This window comes from Phragmites australis, chromosome 6 (genome assembly GCF_958298935.1).
Source record: "Phragmites australis chromosome 6, lpPhrAust1.1, whole genome shotgun sequence".
NCBI lineage: Eukaryota > Viridiplantae > Streptophyta > Magnoliopsida > Poales > Poaceae > Phragmites > Phragmites australis.
This window is the reverse complement of record NC_084926.1, coordinates 35,233,514-35,253,892: the sequence shown is the minus strand read 5'-3', so window position 1 is coordinate 35,253,892 and position 20,379 is coordinate 35,233,514. Positions and strand designations below refer to the sequence as shown.

Below are 20,379 nucleotides of genomic sequence, written 5' to 3'. Positions count from 1 at the left end.
AGCAACAACATGTTCTTCATGAGCAAATGTATCTTTGTGTCCTACAACGTCAGTGGCAAGTATGGCATATGTGGCATTATCCAAATCACTAGCTGAAGAATACTCACCATCCTCATGTATGACCAGCACGCGCTTGTTTGGATAGTCACGGATGATGTGTCCATAGCCCTTGTAGCAGTGGCATTGTATATCCTTAGTGCATCTGGTAGAAGCAACCGACGCACTTGGTGTTGAACTGTTGTGTGCAGTTTTGGTTTGTACAGGAGGTGATAAAGCCACGGTTTGTTGTTTGTTGCTGGATGGAGATGGTGCAGCCGAAGGGGAGGTCGACGCAGCCGTAGTGGCTGGTTTCCAAGAGTTGGTGCAACCTGCAGAATAGTTAGCTTGTGTCCTCGTTTGAAGTCCCTGCACTTCACGTTCAGCTTTGCAAGAAAGATGGAACAAACGAGTAATATTATTGTACTCCTTGTAATCAAGAACATCCTAAATTTCACGATTCAGCCCCCCCAAAAACCGTGCCATAGTTGCATCATCATTCTCAACTAAGCCACAACGCAACATACCAATTTGCAGCTCCTGATAGTACTCTTCAACAGAATTGGTACCTTGATGTAAGCGTTGCAGTTTATTAAGCATGTCACGAGCATAGTACGAGGGAACAAATCTATGTCGCATGAGCAATTTTAAAGCTTCCCAAGTTGTGGGGATGTTATTGAAATGCTTACCACAATGTTCTCGCCACCAAATAGATGCAAAATCTGTAAACTCACTAGTAGCAGCCCAAACTTGGTTATTTGCAAGAAAAGCATGGCATGCAAACTTTTGATCAATAGCGAGCTCCCAGTTAAGATAAGCATCAGGATCATATTTGCCATTGAACGCAGGTATAGTGAATTTAACTTTAGCAAAAGAATCATCCTGATTACGTACCTCACGTCGGTGCTAGTTTTGACGCATACCTTGCTGATTTGTACGCCACCGATGATGATCCCAAGCATTGTGGTTATTGGGAAGCTCTTCATGCTCGGTGTCACCAGCGTAATCAGCATCGCCCTGTTCGTCAATCTCACTATAGGCAGCTTGGCCCTGTACAACATTAGCAAGCTGTTGTGACAGGTCCTGAAGGCGTGTCATGATGTTGGCCAGATTGGTGTTGGTGGTGGCCTGCGCGGTCTTCATCTCATTGAGCATTGCACCTGTTGCAAGCTGGGAGCTCTCAAGCTGGCCCAGGTGCTCATTTGTTGTTCGGATATCATTGTCAAGTCCTTCTACCTGCAGCCTCATTTGCCGCTCAAAGTGCTGTATGATGCCCTTTGTTCGAGGAGAATGCGCCATCCTGTTGTCTGAAGTATCCGAAGGACCTGTCATTGTTAGCACAACAAAACAAGAGAGCAAGGAACACAAGTGTATGTCCTACAACTTCAGGGTGTGGTACTGTTCAGGTTACACACGCTAAAGCCATTATCAAATTCTTACCAATTCTTACCAAGCCGACAGGGGTGACCTGCAACCAGCAGCGTCAACCAGTGAAGATTGGATGGAGCGATTGCCAGGTGACACAAAGCCGTTTGTTGTAGAAATTTGTGTAGCTATAGGAAGGTTTCACTTTGTAGCAAGGATGAGCACAATCAATTCAGGACATGCAATTTGAATAAGTGTTCAAAATATGTTTCAATGCTGCTGGTATAAACAAGGTGAGAAACGTATCAGCTTGGTTGTGTAACGAATAATGTGACTTGATGCAAGCAACAAATTAATCTCACACCAAGTACTAGGAGAGACCCTAGCTGACTACTCAAAGCTACTGTTAGGGGGGTAGAAAAGTTCACACGACATGAGGCACATGCATATGAAAACGAAGTTCAATGCAAACAACCCCTAGCTTGAGTAGTATGCAACAACTAGTCTCGAACGATGAAATGGAATTTTTTTTTGTTTTGGTGCAACGAAGGCTATCAGGAAGAACGAGTGTAGCCTATGCTTGACGCACAGGGGTAAAAAGGTAATTAAAAGATACTCTCTCTCTCTCTCTCTAAACAAGGAAGCCTGTGCGCATGGATCAACCTGGGTACTTTCCTTCCTATTTCAATGGATCGGTAAACCCTGGAAATGGCTCTTGCCTTCTATGGTTGAGACAACAAGAGTAAATTACAGCATGACCCAATAGCGTTCTGATATGGCAGAAAACTTTCCTATTGCATGACCCCCTTTTTTTGACAACTAGGTGTGGCTTTTTCTTTCCTTTTTGTGTTGTGCACCTTGCCTTTTGCTTTGGTAACGCTGGCTCCTAGAAGAAAAACAGGCGCTGGAATTTTCCTTGCTAAAGCCGTTTAAAAAGGAAAGACACCTGGGCGCAGAAATATGAGTCGAAACTATCCAATTCGGAGAGAGCTTTCCTTGCGGGTATGGATGGGATGTGTAGGTTGTTGCGTGGGAAAACAAGGGTTGTATCATGGTGCAAAGCAAGAAATACAATGTTGTTGTGCGACCAACAACACAGAACGATGATAGAACACAAATTCAACAAAGCAAAAAGTACTGAAAGAAAGATGCAATGGCACAACGGTTTTGGACAGCAAGACTAACCTATCCTTTTTTTGGCTTTTATGTGGATGATAGGAATGTAAATTGCACGACAAAGGTAGGGGAACGATCTTACCGAGCAACTTGAAATCTGATACCACTTGATATGCCTGGAGTGCCCGATCTTTCAGTGAGAGGATAAATATCGGTTAGGTGGTGGTGACTCTCTCGATCCGACTATGAATGAATATGTTGTGGGTGCCTTAGCAATCACAGAACCAACTCCAAATGGTTATTGACCTTGCTGGAATAGCAAGATCAACCTGAACATGAGGTTCAATTCATGCAAACAATCGAAGAACAAGCAAGAACAAGATGTAGGCAAGCTGAAATCACTCGAATATGGGGTTCTCAACTGTTGTCTAATAGGTGGTCGCTGGACACAATCGAAGATCAATATTTGCACAATGGCTAAACTTAAACAAAAGAAAACCCACCTCATAAGGGAGGCTCGACCTGGACTAAATAGGAGGAGCGGGAGGAGATTTCGGCCAGCAGCAAAGGCAGGGCGAAATCTCATCTAACATTTCCTAAACTTTTTAAAACATGACTTTATTACATAGGTCCGGCCCAAAGGATTGGTGGCGCAGCACCCCTTTATTTGTTGCCATCTTCTGGACCTTCATTCCTTAGGAGAATCACGTAGTTCCGTTCACGTGCACGAGCTCGAGTAATCGGTCCTTGTATCATTTCTAGAGTTGTGGAAACAGCAAGTGATGTGGCTGGAACTAAAGAGGTGATGTCCTCATCAGGTAGCCTCAAATGTAGCTTTTGCAATCACAATGAAAATATTCAACATATTTTTTTTAGTGTCACTTTGCTAACTCATTATGGCGGATAGTGAGAATAGCTCTAGGCATTAATAAACCTAGAGATATACACCATATTATGGGTGGTTGGCTAGGTGACTTAGGAGCGAGTAAAAAAAAAGAAAGAAATCTTGGTTCGGGTGGCTGCACTTTTTTTGGACAATTTGGCTATTCCGTAATGATATTGTCTTTGATAAGAAAACAATAACTTCTTTTATGCAGGCACTTTTCAGAGTACTTATTGGCTGATCAGATTCTAGAGATTGATGCAGCAGGAAAGTATAGAGAGAAAACATAAGCATTGTATGCCAAGCTTTAGAGGTGGTAGCTATGGAGCTCTTCGTCCAAAATAGGTGATGGTTTAATACTAGATTATGTAATCAATGATTTACATTCATATGATCTTTTACGCTTGTATTTCCTTTAGCATTTAGTTATGAGCCGAGATAATATAATAATGGATTAGAGTTGTATGCATCACACGATAAAAAAGCCGGAACATTTTTCCCATTGTCTAAAAAAAATTGTCATGGCAAGCTCTAGGGAAATAACTTACAGATGCTTATCAAAACTTACTTGGCCGGGGCTCTAGCTCTTTTGTTTTCTCCGAAATTCGTATTTTTTGTTGGCACGACTTGCCGCGGTTCGAAGGTCAGAACTAACCGTACCATTAGTTGATTTCACGCCGATCGGCGCCGTTGATGTTGCGGTCCAGGTTCATATGAATTTCACTGGTACTTATGTCTGAAGGAATACACGACATCCTTTCTTAGAGAAGGGAGTACCCTGAACAAATATGCAGGGAAATGTTCTTTTCACCTTCAAAAGTACGCATCGATCGTCTCAAAACCGGAAAGTTTGAAGCAAAGATCGACGAGATATACAATGGCCATAACGCGTCTGCGGCGTAGGTTTGATTATCTATTTTGGATTGGCCCGTAAGCCATGCATATATAGTGCGGCGGCACAGCCATGCACACGTGCACGTCAGCCATATCCGGCGGCCGGCTTGCTTCGTTAGATGGCCTTAATTTGTTTAACTAATCCTCTAGCCACCAATCAATCGTGATTACTAAGGCCAAGGCCGTGCATCTATATATTCGTACCCAATCATCGCACAATAATCATCACAACAAAGTCCATTCAATTCCATACAAAGGAACAAACCAGTTCTTGCAGGCTGCGGCTCAAGTTCCTGACCAACAAGACTTTCGTGCAGTGTTTTGAGGCACAAAAACCGAGCGACTGGTATGGCGACTATGGCCCCAGCTCGAGTTTTCACTGCCGTGTTGCTCGCAGTCGGCTGGGTGTTGGCCGTGGCCGCTAACGACGTCGCCACCAACACTTCGTCGTCTCCGGCGCCGGGCGGATGGCTGAAGGCGAATGCGACGTTCTACGGCGGCGCTGACGCCTCCGGCACCATGGGTAACTAGCTTAATTACTTATGCCATGGTTCAAATGCACTCGCTATATAGCTAGAGAGATTGTGAGACAGCTGTATGTATGATGCGCGTATCATTTCGCAGGTGGTGCGTGCGGGTATGGGAACCTGTACACGCAGGGATACGGCACACGGACGGCGGCGCTGAGCACGGCGCTGTTCAACGACGGCGCGTCCTGCGGGCAGTGCTACAAGATCGCTTGCGACCGCAAGAGGGCGGACCCGAGGTGGTGCAAGCCCGGCGTCACGGTAACCATCACGGCCACCAACTTCTGCCCGCCCAACTGGGACCTCCCAAGCAACAATGGCGGTTGGTGCAACCCGCCGCGGCCACACTTCGACATGGCGCAACCGGCCTGGGAGAAGATCGGCGTCTACCGTGGAGGCATCATCCCCGTCATGTACAGAAGGTATCTATATATGCAGCTTGACTTGCACTTATTACTAGTCTATTAAGGGAGGATCGTCATTGTCGCTTGGTGCACTAGTCTAAACAGAACGTTCTTCCATGCAGAGTTCCATGTGTGAAGCGAGGTGGCGTGAGGTTCACGATCAACGGACATGACTACTTCAATCTTGTGCTTGTGACCAATGTTGCAGCAGCCGGTTCGATCAAATCAATGGATGTCAAGGGCTCCAACTCGACTGATTGGATGCCAATGGTGCGCAATTGGGGTGCGAATTGGCACTCTCTAATGTATCTCACCGGACAAATGCTCTCATTCAGATTGGCAGACACCGATGGACAAACCATTGTGTTCACAAACGTGGTGCCACGAGGATGGAAGTTTGGCCAGACATTTGCAAGCAAGCTGCAATTCAAGTGAGGATGCTCCGCAGTATTTCCTTGTGATTGATTTATGAGCGCATGACTTATAAACGGTCAAACTTACTGAAAGTTACTTCAGTTGTACACTATGTGCATTACATGTAAATAGATACTGATCCAACGGGCACTACTTACTACTGCTTGTACCTCTCCTGTTATTTAACTTTTTACTGTATTTTTACTGTATATATGCGTGTATATATACACACACATTTGTGTTTATATAAATTTTATGGTGTATATAAAGATGTGTATTCCAACAAGAAACTAGGTTGATATGTTCATTATTGCTATAAATTGGTGGAGAGATGGTAGGATTGTTGATTAGCATATCTTGAGCGAGTCTAGACTATGGTTTGATATTCTGAGTTGGCTCAGTGAAGCTTGTGATTTAAGCTCAATAATAGAACAACATATGTTTCCTACAAAGTTAAATATCATGAGGCACTATTACAGAACTAGCCATAGATGGCGGTTCATCACTGCTAGTTGTGCAGGAATCAGCAGTGAAAATGTATCACTGTCGGTTTTTAATCTTCCGCACCGAACCTGATGGAGCCGCTAAGAACCGGCATTGATAGTCGGTATCAGTGTCGGTTCGTGTTACAAACTGGTACTGATACTGACTATCAGTATTGGTTCTAGCCATGAACTGCCACTGATAGTCCGTCGGGACCTAAAATTTTGATCGATTCTAGTTTTGGCTCGCCCTCACGTTCGGCTCCAGAGATTTTCCACGACGGTGAGCGCCTCTGTCTGATCTCCTCCACCACGCGTCTCTCTCTCTCTCTCTCTCACTCTCTCTTATCACCTCCCCCACCGGCCTCCTCCGCACTTAGCTCCTCCCCTGCCTCCTCCCCACGTGAGATCCACTGGGGATCCACAGTGGGATCCAGCCATGGATCTAGCTAGGGGCATAGATACACGCCAGTGAGCTGGGGCCGGAAACGAATGGGGGACGGCAGTGAGGTGCGGATGGTGAGCTTGGGATGCAGCATGTTCTGTGGTGGCGGCCTTCGTGCCACCGCATATGGATGTGCATGTGTGTGTGTCGTCAAGTTGGGATCAGGATCGGATGGCGGTGCAGTACAGACGACGAGCTGGGGGCACAACGTGCTTTGTGGCGGCTGCCTTTGTGCAGCCACATCTGGATGTGTGTGTGTGGTACGTAGAGCTGGCACGGGCGACGGTTGGGGGGTCCATGCGGGGCGGTGTGTTCGGTAAGGTCCACATCGACAACCCGAGCTTGAGTGGCTTAGTCTCGAGCGGCTTCGACTCGAGCACCCCCTCGAGCTTATTTTTTTTTGTTTTCGGGGAACGGCTTCACTACCGGGTTCACAACCGGTAGTGATAGTGCTCGAATTTCATTGTCAAGTATTCACTGTCGGTAACCGATAGTGAAGACCGATTTACAACCATCAGTGTTAGCCGATTTTGTAGTAGTGAGGATACTCTCAGCACTTCACTCTGACTGATGGCTTAGACATTAAATGCGTTGCTACATAGAATGAGAGGTGATGCGTCATAGAATTGAAGGAAGAGAGAAAATGAGCTAATATCTTCTACAAGAAACAAGATGGGCCCAATATCCAACACTGAGAGAAACCACGCTGGTAGAGAAATCTACCCTACTTGTTTTATGGGACCCATAGCCTTGAACCCATCTCCTGTTCACGTCGGACTATCAAGCTCCACACCGGGAGGCCTACTTGCCATCGCACCCGCCTCCTAACCCACCAATGCTGCACTTTGGCCATGGGCTACAACGGCTTGTTGTAGACCACCATGGATCTACACACCAACCTACATTCTAGGATCCAATACTACATTCCACAGCCCAATAGGTCATCTATCCGACCAACACCAAAACATTCCTCTTACCCTAATTTTTGCTTCAACCCACCCATGCCCCAGAGCTCTTGATAGTTTGACCACTTGACGCCCAGACTTCGCAGTCCCGCACCCAGCTGGTGCCTACTCACTCGTGTCTTGAGTTGTATTGTTTTTTTATACTGCGTGTTGTGGCTTGCCGCTTGCCAGCATGTTCTAGAGTCTAGACTTGTGTCAGTGTGTCCTAAAGTTCTATGCCACTATGCTTGATTGTTGTTTTGGTTTTTATGTGCTCCTTGTTTCAAAGTTTTTATGTGTTTTATTTCTATGGTGGTTTGTTTTGTTTTTACTACTTGTCGATAGGATGCCTGAGATTAGATGATTCATATGATCATTGGGATGGCATTTTCGCTCCCTAGAAAAAACCCACGGGCAAACCCATGAGCATCCAGTGCTTAGAGGGCATGGGTGCGAGCATTACCCTCCAGCCATTTTGGGCATGGGTAGGGTACCAAGGTTTGCATGGTGGGTTGGGTGTGGGTTTGCTCCGCTCGCCGGACCCGACCCATTAATATCCATAAGCGAGCAGCTTAGAGCACTGGTGTGGGCTAACATTGCTGGCAGACCAATTGAACAGAGTTAGGCCAGATGCAGCCCATGAAAGAATGAGGAGAAATCCATTGGAAACATTCCTCCGCTTGGGTGAAAGAATGGGCCGAATTCACTATGTAAGAAACCATCAAATAAGACAAGTTATTAGTGGCAGCTGCTTAATATGCGTCACTACTACACTATTAGTGACGGGTTAAATAACGATCCGTCACTAATGTGTGGCCCGGGTTGGGACTCGGCCATGACGCGTCACTAATGAGGGGTCATTAGTGACAGCGAGGGATTACCTCAAATCCATCACTAATGATGGAGTTATTAGTGATGGGTAGAGAGAGCACACTCATTAGTGACGGGTGACTTCAAAGCTCGTCACTAATGATGGAGTTATTAGTGATTGGTAGAGAGAGTACACTCATTAGTGACGGGTTATCTAAAGGCCAGTCACTAATGAGTCGGTCATTAGTGATGGGTAGAGAGGGCACGCTCATTAGTGATAGGTGATAATGGCTTACTCATTAGTGATGAGCCTTTAGGTGATCCATCACTAATGACTGATCGGATCCTGAGTCATAGCTAGTCGGATAAAAAATTTATAACTTTTTTATACTAACTCAGATGGAAAAAAATTTATATGAAAATTAGAGCCCTTGACGAGGTCTATAACTTTATAGTTGATCACTTTTTTATTTAAAACCATATAGATGGACAAATAAATATAGAAATACTGTCGAACACATAGGGCCAGAAATTGAAGTGCTAGATCTAGTGTAAAGCTAGTAGGAATTATTGAAAAAGACACACATAGGATCACAAAGTTGAAAATAACAAATTCAAAGATTTTTATCGTGAGTTCGGTAACTTGGATTGATGAAACGTTTGCACAACAATAATTTTCAAATGTAGCACTATGTCTTCAAAAAAATTCATGCAAATCGGAGAAGGTCAATTTTTTTAAAAAAAACTTCAGAGGTCCTGTCAATGATCTTCTGAGCCTTTTTTGGTCAAGAAAGGTACATGTCTAAAGAAGTGTATTTTTTTGGATGTTCCTCCTTGTTAGCTTCGAAAGTAGAGATCCAACATCGAAATAGAACTCCGTATGTAAAAGTTATTGATGTTTTACTAAACATTGCACGGGTTAGACAAAAACTTTTTTCATACGGAGTTAGATGGAGATAAACTTTATATAAATATTGTAGAACTCGGCGAGATCTACAACTTTGTAGTTGACAAAATTTTAATTTAAGATCATTTAGATGTTCAAATAGCCATTAAAATGTTCAATCAGAAGATGTCAAAATGATTTTTCTATTATACTCAATAATAGATGAAATGTGAGATGGTTAGAGGGGTCACGCGTGCAGAGCTCACTTCTAAGGTCACGAGTTCGAGTCCTAGAATCGCGTGACTTGTGAATGGTCGGGTGTGGTCGGGTGAACAATGACTTGTCGGGTGCCTGGTCGGGTGTCAAATTTTTCTCAGACCAAAAATTATTTTTCTTTTTTGTTTTTTAAAACACATATTAGTGACGGGCCAGGACCAGACTCGTTACTAATGTGGAGTCATTAGTGACATGTCAGATCTAGACCCGTCACTATTGTTTGTCATTAGTGATGGGTCGGGTCCAAATCCGTCACTAATGTGTATCATTAGTGACGGGTCCAGATCCGTCACTGATAAGTCCACATTAGTGACGTGTTATGAGTGACGAGTAAAATACCCATCATTAATGATGATTATTACTCCTTACTAATGTGGATTTCTCAGGTAGTGATTTAGCCCATAATGAGAGGTTTTTCAGCAGATTGGGTTTCTAGATTAGATATTTGCAAGGTTTGTCTAAAAAATATTTTACGGTGCAAATAAACCTAAATATATCAAATGAATAGAATGAACGCCAGAAAAGACCAAGAAAAAAAAATGCAATGAAGCATATTTTCAAAAAAAATGTTTTCTGAAACTTTGTACTTTTACAATACTAAACCCTAGGAAGACTAATGTGGCAATTTATTTTTGGCGAAAGAAGACATGTGAGGTTGTGGAGCTATGTTGTGCTTGGAAAATGACTTCAATGTCTTCATCATCTACGAGTGACTTGGAGGTGCACGCTATGGTGGTCAACGACATTGGACCCGACTAAGCTTTGAGAGCTGAGGTCCAGGTGGTCCATCGATGCTGGATGAAGCTAGAGGCAATCCAAGCATACACGTGGAAGTTCAAGAACATGAACGATCAATATATCTTGGACTCAACTGGTTCAAAAGTTATACCAGTTTTACCGAAAGCACTCCGGATCACCTATCGGCAAAAAACAGTCATTAGCGACGAGTCAAGATTACGACCCGTCACTGTTAGTGATGGGTCATGGCTATGACTCATCACTTATGACCTTCGGCAAAAAGGTTAAAAGGATAAATTATCCGGCTTCATAAAAACTAATGCGAGGGTGTGGTGGTTAGGGGGCTGTGCGTGCAAGGGGAGGTTGCGAGTTCGATTTCCACGGAATACATAGTATAAAAACAGTGTGAAAATAGCTACTGACCCATGGCGAGTGGAGATGACTCCTGTGTAGGGATGATTTGGGTGAAAAAAAAATTCACTTTTTTTTATGTCCAAACAGCGCTAAAAACATTCATCAATCATTAGTGACTGGTCAAGATTATAACCCGTCACTTATGACAAGTCACTTATGACAAGTCATAAGTGATGGGTCACAGTTATGACCCATCACTGATGATCTTCACAAGTGACGAGTTATGACCCGTCACTAATGTGGTCAGCGGTGACGTGTTATGGTGATGGTCATAACTCGTCACCGATGACTAGTCAATAGTGACGCGTTCGGGGTGACGAGTGTGGGACCTGTCACTGAAAAGCTTTCTTCATGTAGGCCTTCTACTATGGTGGCTGCGGTACATGCTGGTTGGAGTGGAACACTTGATAGGACAATGTGGCGCGTCTGGCTCGCAGGTAACCTGAGTGTGCTCTTTTGAGCAGTTTGTCTAACGTGGGAGCCATCCTATATATTCTGCCTATTAACCTCTCTATAGTGCTCCCTTACTGGCCTTTGCCATCCTTGGCAATTCCTCACAGCGGTGTCCTCAGTAGCTGCTGCCTAAACTCTAGTCTGGTCTAGCATCATACGTAAAGCTCTCTCTCATGTCTCTGACTCCTCCACCCTCTGGCGACTGATCAACCACTGTGGAGTACGTCTTGTGCAAGTGCTCTAACAAGTGGAAGTACTATGCCATGCTGGCTAAGGTGGATTCATCCTCCTCTTGACCTGGACCTTCCATGGCATTCATACGATCACACAAATAGGTGTGTAAGCCATATGCAACTGAGAAGTGCCTCATGGGAGTGTGTGCCACATCACTGGCACATCTCCCTCAGAAGTACTGAAGGGCCTCGTAAGCTGCTTGTTGGTAGGTGTCAGAGTATCGTACGACGATCATTTCGACTCTCCATGGCTGTGAGCTTAGATATAACATGGGTTCAACATGATCAAGGAGATATAACTTGCCTTCTCTGAAATCTTCTTCTACCCGTTCGTCAAAGTCTGGGTTCTTCGGTTCAACAATGAATTCCTCCGGTTCTGCAAATGTGATTACGATTAACGATGACCTATACTAGAGAAGAATCAATAGCACCAAATGGAAAACCAAATGAGTCCTAAAGGATGTCACACTGATATAGAAAGATAGATCTCGAATTTACATGAATTTAGGTGAAAGATCATCGGAATCAGACTGAGAAAGGAGAAATTATGACTCCCAAAATATTTAATAAAAAAATAAATTGAGAAAATACTAAAAGGCACTATTCTTGGGTGGGGCCCACAGGTGGGACCCACTAAACAGTACTTGTGGGGCCCACTAAAGAGCGCACTGATGAGGACTCGCTGCACAGTGCTTGGGTTGGGCTAGATCTTGGCCTGGATATGGGCTTGGTTGCATAGTGGCGACACGCTGGAGTCGGGCCGCTCGGCTTCACGGGCTTTTTGGCAGCTGGGCCGACCCACAGGGACACAGCTTTGGCTTGATGGGTTGTGCCAGCAAGCCAGAGGCTAGCCACGTGCGCTCACTCGCGTGGGCTCGCTGACGGAGCAGATCAATGACGGTGGGGGGCAACGATGAGCAATCACGGCAGCCTTGCACTAGAGTGCTCGCCGATGTTGGTTCCTCACTGGAGCTCATGATGAGAAACACACTTCGGGCATCTACTCGCCACGGGGTACTCGTTTGGGGGCTTATCAATGGTAGGTGGTAGCGGAGTTGGTCAAGGCGGTGGGGTAGAAAAGGGCGGCACCTCCCTGATACAAACGCGCTTTAGGAATCTGCACTCCTACGGCTATGGTATCCTAGGAAGCACCATGGCACGAAGGTCGGCGCAGCTGGGACCAAGGAGAGCACCGGTGGTGAGCTCAATGCGATCGCGGGGAAGAAACGCGTGGCCGAATGTCATTGCGTGAAGGCGGGCCAAATGGGCCTTGACGTGCTAGCTAGGAGGGAGGAGGAGGGGATGGAGAAGCTCACCAAGCTCAAAGATGGTGAGGGAAGGGACGGTGGCCGATGGTGAGAAGCTTTTGACGATGGTGTCTGCTTAGTCTCTAGTTCACGAACGCTCCCTTCTAGCTTCAAGCAAGGAAGGGCAGCACGGGGAAGACAGCGGACTCCTCTTACTCTTCAGCTGCTCACGATAGAGAGGCGGTGATGGAGCTACAACAGTGGCAGTGAAATGGCAGCGGCGGTAGACTACGATTGGGAGAAGGGGGAAAGGAGGGCTCCTTGATTTATAGAGAGAGGGGAAGTAGGAGGTGGCAGCGGTGAGATGGCATGGTGCGGCTTCTTGGTAGTGGCGCCTATTGGATTTTGCGCAGCGGCTGCAGTTCTATGCCAGCCATTCGCTCGTGCCGTCACCAAAGTCGCGAGCAGTCATCCTTCACCTTGGGTCATGTACATCGGCGATGACCAGCAACAACACTGCGGCATGAGCTGGAGGAGGGAGAAGAGCTCGGGCGGTGGGGTCCACATGTCAGTGAGGGTGAGTGCAAGCGGGCAAACGCGCGGCTACGTGCTAACGCATGTGGTGCTGGGTTAGGGAGGCGTCACTACCCAAGTGCTCGTGTAGGAGCAGAGAGAGGGCGAAGCTAGGCTAGCTGGGCCACATATGGGCTACGTAGAGACAAAAAAAGGAGGGGGCGGTCCGATAGAAATAAAAAGGGTTTGGAATTGATTTGTGTAAATTCAAATGACAATATTTGAATTTGGGGTTTGGATTTTGCCATTAATTCAAATAAGAGTATTTGAATTATAATTTTGATTTGAAACTCTAATTTGTGAGAGATGACTTGAATTTAAAAGATTTGAAATAAATTTGGATTTTAGCTGAATTTAATCTATGAAATAGATTTGAATTTGAGAGACATTCAAATTCAAATCTCGACTCAAAGAACCATAAAAACAAATTAACCAAAATGCATATGAATCAAATTATTACAGGGATTAATTTAGAAATTGATTTGGTGCTCTTTGGAATACGTAGCCAAAATAAAACATCTTCCTATTTGATAAGACATCTCATCCCTTGTCAATTTGCTTTACAACCCATTTTGCGGGATTAGTCGTTGCCAGAAGATCGTGAACCAGAGCAAGCTTAACTCGCTTCACAAGCATAACTCAGCTTCACAAGGGCTACTCTGCTGGTTGTCAAAATATATTTAGGCTCTTCTCGATCAAAGGTTCATACTAGTTTGAGTGCCTTAGTTTTTTTGTCTGAGAAAATCAGTCTGAAGGACCAAAGGAGAAGTTTTGGATGTTGCATTGTGTTGAATACTATACAAGGCAGGTTACGTATTAGACTTGGAGTTGATTGGTAGTACAAGGTGGAGTTAGAATATGACTCCAATTACCTGATCCCATCACAAATATGATAGGATGGTTGCTGCTGTAACAATGATGACATAGTGACAAGCTCTTGAAGGGCGCTGACGGTTCTACCAAGTCCACAAAGCTACCGATGCCGCAACTGTGGGGAGGAGCGCCGATAGTCATGCCCTGGTGATACATGCTTCGGCTGAACCTCATGAACAAACATTGTGTCTTTGGTGTCGTTTGTGATTTCATATGCATCATCTCAGTAAATCAATCTACGTGCAAGACCACAATTTAGTCAGATGCCGATCGAATTGGTGTAAAGGTGACAAGGCGCATTGTGCATGCGTGCGCCCAAGGTGTGTGGTTGTCAGAGCACGATAGGAGGTCATAGACACTAATGAATATTGCAACAGGCGAAGGAAGGGAGACAATCGACTGGCTGGCTGAACCTTAGGCTAGCGTTGCAGTGCTGGGCAACGAGTTGAGGTTGTCAACATTGTTTGGTCGTTATGCACATGTTGAGTGATAAGAGTTTGACAGTGGTATTTTCAGGAGGGTGCTTGTTAGGACCCCGAACCTGGGTTCCCATGTGCCTCCTGTATCAGTCCCTTGATCAAGTAGCTGATACGCACAGAATTCAACAGAATGATATCAAATACATACTTCGAATACAAATAAGTAAAATAAATACCTAAAAAGTGAAAAGATGGTCTTGTGGATAAGAATCCACAACAGACTAGCCAGGTAGAAGAGCCTACATCACAGCGGAGCGAAACGATGATGCAACCCAATGCCACAGGCAACATGGGTGCGGACGCGACCTTAGACTTCTTCTCTTTAACTTCATCTGGGTTGAGGTTGATCTCCAACTCAATAATCTGAAAGCAACAAGACTGAGTACGGAAGGTACTCAACAAGTCCTATACTACTTCAAGAGATTGATAGATGCATAATGGATATTTCAAGGATAAGGCTTTACGACATAGTTTTGAGCGTAAAGCAAGTTTTATGCAAGTATCCAATTGTATTCTCCATTGTTATTCTTTTGAAATAAATGTAACAAACTTTTGAAAACAGTTTTAAAAGTAACAATTGCAGGCATCTTCTGTTGGTACTGAGTATCACCTCAAGTCGCCAACGTCTTAGAAGGTGACCTAGTAGCAAAACTATCGAAACAGTTTAAAACCGAAACCAGGGTAACAAGTTATATCTGGGGGTTTTCGGTCCTGCAAGGGGCCACACCTCACTCCGTAGTCCCTATTATCACATCTGGTGTACCTCTAGTACCACACAGCTTCTGGCAGATTGAGCCAGGAACCTCATCACATAGACATCTAGTTCACACACTCACTCATCAAGACGTACGCACCCGAAGTCTAATAAAAAAGGTTCTGCCTAAATGAACGGCAAAAGCACAATCTTTAACACTCAAACTTAGTTTGATGCAACTATGCTTTTTGTCATTCCTTTAACACTTAAAAGTACAAAAGTAAGTCTATTGCCACAACCATCTTCACACAACATTCAACGACATAGGAGCATGATAGCCGGTGGTGTTCATCCTTTGTGGCATGGTAACACATAGTGCAGGCTCAGGATGCAGCTTTTGCATTGGAAAAGGGCTTGTGTGCTTCCAAATCGGCAAGGGTGCAGATCGATTTAAGTTGCACGTGCAAGTTTTTGAAGTGTGAATCAAATGGCTTGAAGAAGCTTCAAGGGCTGACACTACTGCAAAAAAGGTCATCGCTGCTGGTATAAAAATGACATCATTGCCAATTTTTGAACCGGTAGTGAACTATCAGCAAAGATAATCCATAATTATCACTACTGGCTTGTGTACCAGCAGTGATAGGCCTTGAATTGGTAGTGATAATAAGTATTACTGCCAGTGTAAACCTTGAACTGGCAGTGATAACCCTACTATCATTGCCGGTTCATAATATGAATCGGCAATGATAACCTTTTTAGATGTGCAAAAAATACTCTACCACGAATTCTTCAGTATGGGGACCTGCCATAAGTTTGATGTCAAACTTAAGGCAGACACCCCATGTTAAAATGTTTAAGGTAGAGTATTTTATACCTAAATCTAAAAATAGAAATAGTTGTTGTGAAGTTATTGTACCAAGAGCTCTTCAGATGTTTCCACGTCAAAGAGCTCTTGATACAACAACTTTTCCTCATCCGTCACACATCTTGTGCGCTCTTCAGAAGTTCTGATTGAATTTACTATCCGAGAGTGACAATAGTAAGTCTCAACGAATGGCAAAAGCACGATCTTTAACACTCATAGTTAGCTTGATGCAACTGTGCTTTTTGCCATTCCTTTAACAATTAAAAGTACAATAGTAAATCTATTGCCACAACCATCTTCACACAACATTCACGTAGTGGAGACTTGGAGAGAGGAGATGAGGAGACGGAGAAGGCATGCGTCTGCATGTTGGATCAGGAGACAGCGGGCTCAGTGAACGTACGCGAGGTGGCTACCTGCTCGGAGGACGGTTAGAGGAGATGAGGAGACGGTGAGAGGAGACCGTGTGGAGAGGAATGATGAGACATGGAAGGCATGCGTTGACTTGGGAGACGGTAGGCATGGTGGACATCGACCTCTACAAATGGTGGCTACGAAGAGGAGCTTGTGTGAGTGGTGTTGATGCCGGGCATGAGGGGTAGAGATGACTGTAGTTGAGACAGCCACGGACCACCGCTCCACTTCGACTGCCACTACCCCACAAGAGCGGCTTTTGGGAGAGCGAGAAATGAGAGATGGGTGCAGCTGAGAGAAACGTGTTCAATTTATAGAAAAATTATCACTACCGGATGGGAATACGAACCAACATTGATAATAATTAACACCGCTAGTTCATCATCCTCAATTATTGCTCTGTCGGTTTGTAATACGAATCGACAGAGATAAACATTATCACTACCAGTTATTAATAGCACTTCTTTTTATATCTATCTTTTTAAAAAGCGGCAGTGATAAATATTTATAAAACGAATCGGTTGAGATAAATATTATCAATGTCGGTTAATAAAGGCACATCTTTTATGCACGTCTTTTTATGCACGTCTTTTTAAGAACCAGCAGTGATAATTTGAACATCATGGTCAGTTCATGTTACAAACCGTCAGTAATGTATAAAAAGACACGGCTTTTTTTACGCGCCTGGAGCTTAAGAACTGGCAGTGATATATTATCACTGCCGATTATTTTTGAATCGGTAGTGAAGAGGTGGCGCGGATGACCCTTTTTGTAGTAGTGTGAATTGAAAGGAAGTAGAGACTACGGAGTTCTCTACTTGCAACTAGAGTAATTCTTTTGGTCTGAGCCTACCGAAGGCTACAGTATAAGACGTCAGACTTAACCTAGCAGCAAAACGCAAGAGCAATGCTAATATGGCAGTTTCTATGTGTATCTCGGACAACGATAGTGAAGTTCTTAGTATTAAGAATGCAGTCAATTAGGAGCATGTATGTTGGATTCAGTTGGCTGTTATCATGTGACACCCAACAGGGAGTGGTTCTCTTCATATGAGTCTGATGATTTTTGCTCTACTTATGTGACGACATGGGATACCATGCTTTTGGAGTAGGTGCCATCAAAATCAAGATCTATAATGAAGTTGCATGCTTTGAGGAGTCAAATATATGTTAGGACTGAAGATGAATATGATTTTGTCCTAAGAGACTGCGTTGATAGGAGAGAAAGGTGCACAATTGCAGGTGGAGTCATGGGATTTGGGGTTGCAGGGATAGAAATATCTCTAGAAGGCGGTGGGTTTAAGTAAAGTCAAACTCATCGGGCAGCTCTCGTTGAGTGGCAAATGGGACAACTCAAGTCTAGTGTACATGGAATTCCTCAAATGGGGATCTTTTTAGATACAGGATGGAACCCAGATTAGATTTTGGAATGACAAGTTGTTAGAGAATAGGTCCCTAAGTGAGCAATACCCTCAACTCTATCATGTTGCTAGGAGGCAGCAAGCCACAGTTGCGGAAGTGATGAGAACAATACCCTGAATATCTCCTTCCACGGACCGATCATTGGAGACAAACTAATTGTCTGGCACAATCTAGTGTCAAAGTTTGTGCATATTAACCTCTGTGATGAACGTGACACATTTAGATGGGGATTGCATGCGAATGGGAGTTTTTCAGTCCATTCCATGTAAAAAAGATGATTAATAAGCCCATCACGGTTCCAAATAAATGGTTGTGGAAACTTAAACTCCTGCTCAAAATAAAAATCTTCTTGTGGTATTTAGGAAGAGGAGTAATATTAACCAAAGATAACTTGGCCAAAAGAATCTGGAATGGTAGCCTCAAATGCACCTTTTGCAATCACAATGAAAATATTCAACATCTTTTTTTAGTGTCACTTTGCTAAGTCATTATGGCGGATAGTCAGAATAGCTTTAAGCATTAACAAACCTAGAGATATACACCATATTATGGGTGGTTGGCTGGGTGACTTAGTAGCAAGTAAAAAAGAAAGAAATCTTGGTTGGGGTGGCTGCTCTTTTTTGGACAATTTGGCTATACCGTAATGATATTGTCTGTAATAAGAAAACGATAACTTCTTTTATGCAGGCACATTTCAGGGTACTTATTGGCTGATTAGATTCTGGAGATTTATGCAGCAGGAAAGCGAGAGAGAAAATATAAGCATGGTGTGCTAAGCATTAAAGGTGGTAGCCATAGAGCTTTTCGTCAAGAATAGGTGATGATTTAATACTAAGCTATGTAATCGATAATTTACATTCATATAATCTGTTACGCTTGTATTTCCTTCAATATTCAGCTATAAGCTGAGATAATGTAATAATAAACTATCTATGATGACAGGGTATCGTCATGGTATAATGTATTTTTTGTCACAGAATAGAAATAGTGACGTATTGTTCACGTCACTCTCTTCGTCATAGAATCTACGTCATAGAATGTAATTAGTGACGAAGCCCGCAAAATCGTCATGGAACGGTTGACATTTTATGACGATTTATATGTCGTCATTGAAGATAGTATATTCTATGACATTTTTATTTGTCATGTAATGTCTTAATAAACGTCATTATTGGTGCATGTTTCGTCACTAAAAATTGCACAGCCACTGTCTGTCTGTGACGAAAACTGATATCGTCATGCAAAGCGTGATCGTTGTGACACAACAGTTCGTCATGAAGTTTTGTGTATCGTCACTAAGGTGCAACATGCATTGATTGATTGTGACAAAACAATTAGTCATAATGCAATATCATCACAGATCCCTTGATATCGTCAGCAGCATACATTACAGAACAATAAGAATACTATCTCAGCAAAGTCCCAGAATCTTTGAAAAAAGACATCACATGTCAAGTTTTCTCAGCACAGCTGCAATATATAAGCATGTCAATAGAACCTCATTACATCAAGTTATAGAACCTCACAAAAATATATACAACATGTTTGCAGTCACCTCATTACATCAAGTCATAGAACCTCACAAAAATATATACAACACATGTTGCTTCACCATAGCTACAAAATATAAGCATGTCTACATTGCCATGTATGCAGTCATCACATACTTCAAAAGGTAACTTAATGTTCTATGAACCATGCATATTCGACAAGTACTTCAAAAGCAGCTACCTTGTACCATGTAGTACTAGAAAGAAGATTAACCTGAACCTATGTTTGAGGACTGGCTCATGAGGCGCAGAAGAATCTCATCAGTTCTCTGTTGCTTGCTTATGAGAAGTGTCATCTAGTCTTCATGTTTTTTGTTTGACTCCTTTGCTTCCTCAACTTGCTTCTTCAATCCCTCAATTTCTTCTTGCTGAGAACTAACAGTTACACGCAACTCTTCCTCATTTCTACTAGCAATTTGTGCCTGCGGCCTTTGTTCTTGGACTATTTCTTCAAGCTCTCTTATTCGTGTGGTAGATGAACTAGTGGCTGCTTGGCTTGAACCACCTGAATGAATACCCATGGTGACCAAAAACTTGCTCGATTTACTGAACTCAAACAGGACATCTTTCACAATCTTATCTGCAGTTTTTGGTTCTTCACCTTCTTCTAGAGTTTGATCCCTTGCAGACTCCATGGCATCCTGAAATTGGTTGCAAAGGATAAGCAGATGCATGCAAGGTATTTTCTACAAGTACAAAATAAATTTCGGCTGTATGGAAGTGCATGTAAAGATGGAAAGTGCTATCTGACAACTTAGATATGCCTTGCTGTGAATCTATCATCAGTAATCCTACATTCGATAGCTGAAACTCTAAATAAGAAAGAAAAACTTTATAGATATTGTAGCATGTTGTAGTGAGAGCTCTATACATATTATAGGTAAGAACACATAGGTAAAATTATAATTTTGGCAATTAGTATACTTACAATTGCTTCCTGTGC

At 43.5% G+C, this 20,379-nt stretch overlaps 1 protein-coding gene across 1 annotated transcript; it reads left to right on the top strand.

Moving 5' to 3' along the window:
* Positions 1–4,534: 4,534 nt before the first annotated feature.
* On the top strand, positions 4,535–5,809 carry LOC133920605 (expansin-A23-like). The gene is made up of 3 exons (XM_062365209.1): positions 4,535–4,817; positions 4,919–5,243; positions 5,348–5,809. Exons 1-3 carry the CDS (start codon positions 4,643–4,645, stop codon positions 5,658–5,660), a joined length of 813 nt encoding a protein of 270 aa, XP_062221193.1. The 5' UTR covers positions 4,535–4,642; the 3' UTR covers positions 5,661–5,809.
* The last annotated feature ends 14,570 nt before the right edge of the window (positions 5,810–20,379 follow it).

Bases quoted from the DNA above. Each gene is read 5' to 3' on its own strand.
- LOC133920605 (XM_062365209.1), top strand. From the start codon at position 4,643: ATGGCGACTATGGCCCCAGCTCGAGTTTTCACTGCCGTGTTGCTCGCA. The intron at 4,818-4,918 runs GTAACTAGCTTA...ATCATTTCGCAG, and splicing joins TGACGCCTCCGGCACCATGG to GTGGTGCGTGCGGGTATGGG. The intron at 5,244-5,347 runs GTATCTATATAT...TCTTCCATGCAG, and splicing joins ATCCCCGTCATGTACAGAAG to AGTTCCATGTGTGAAGCGAG.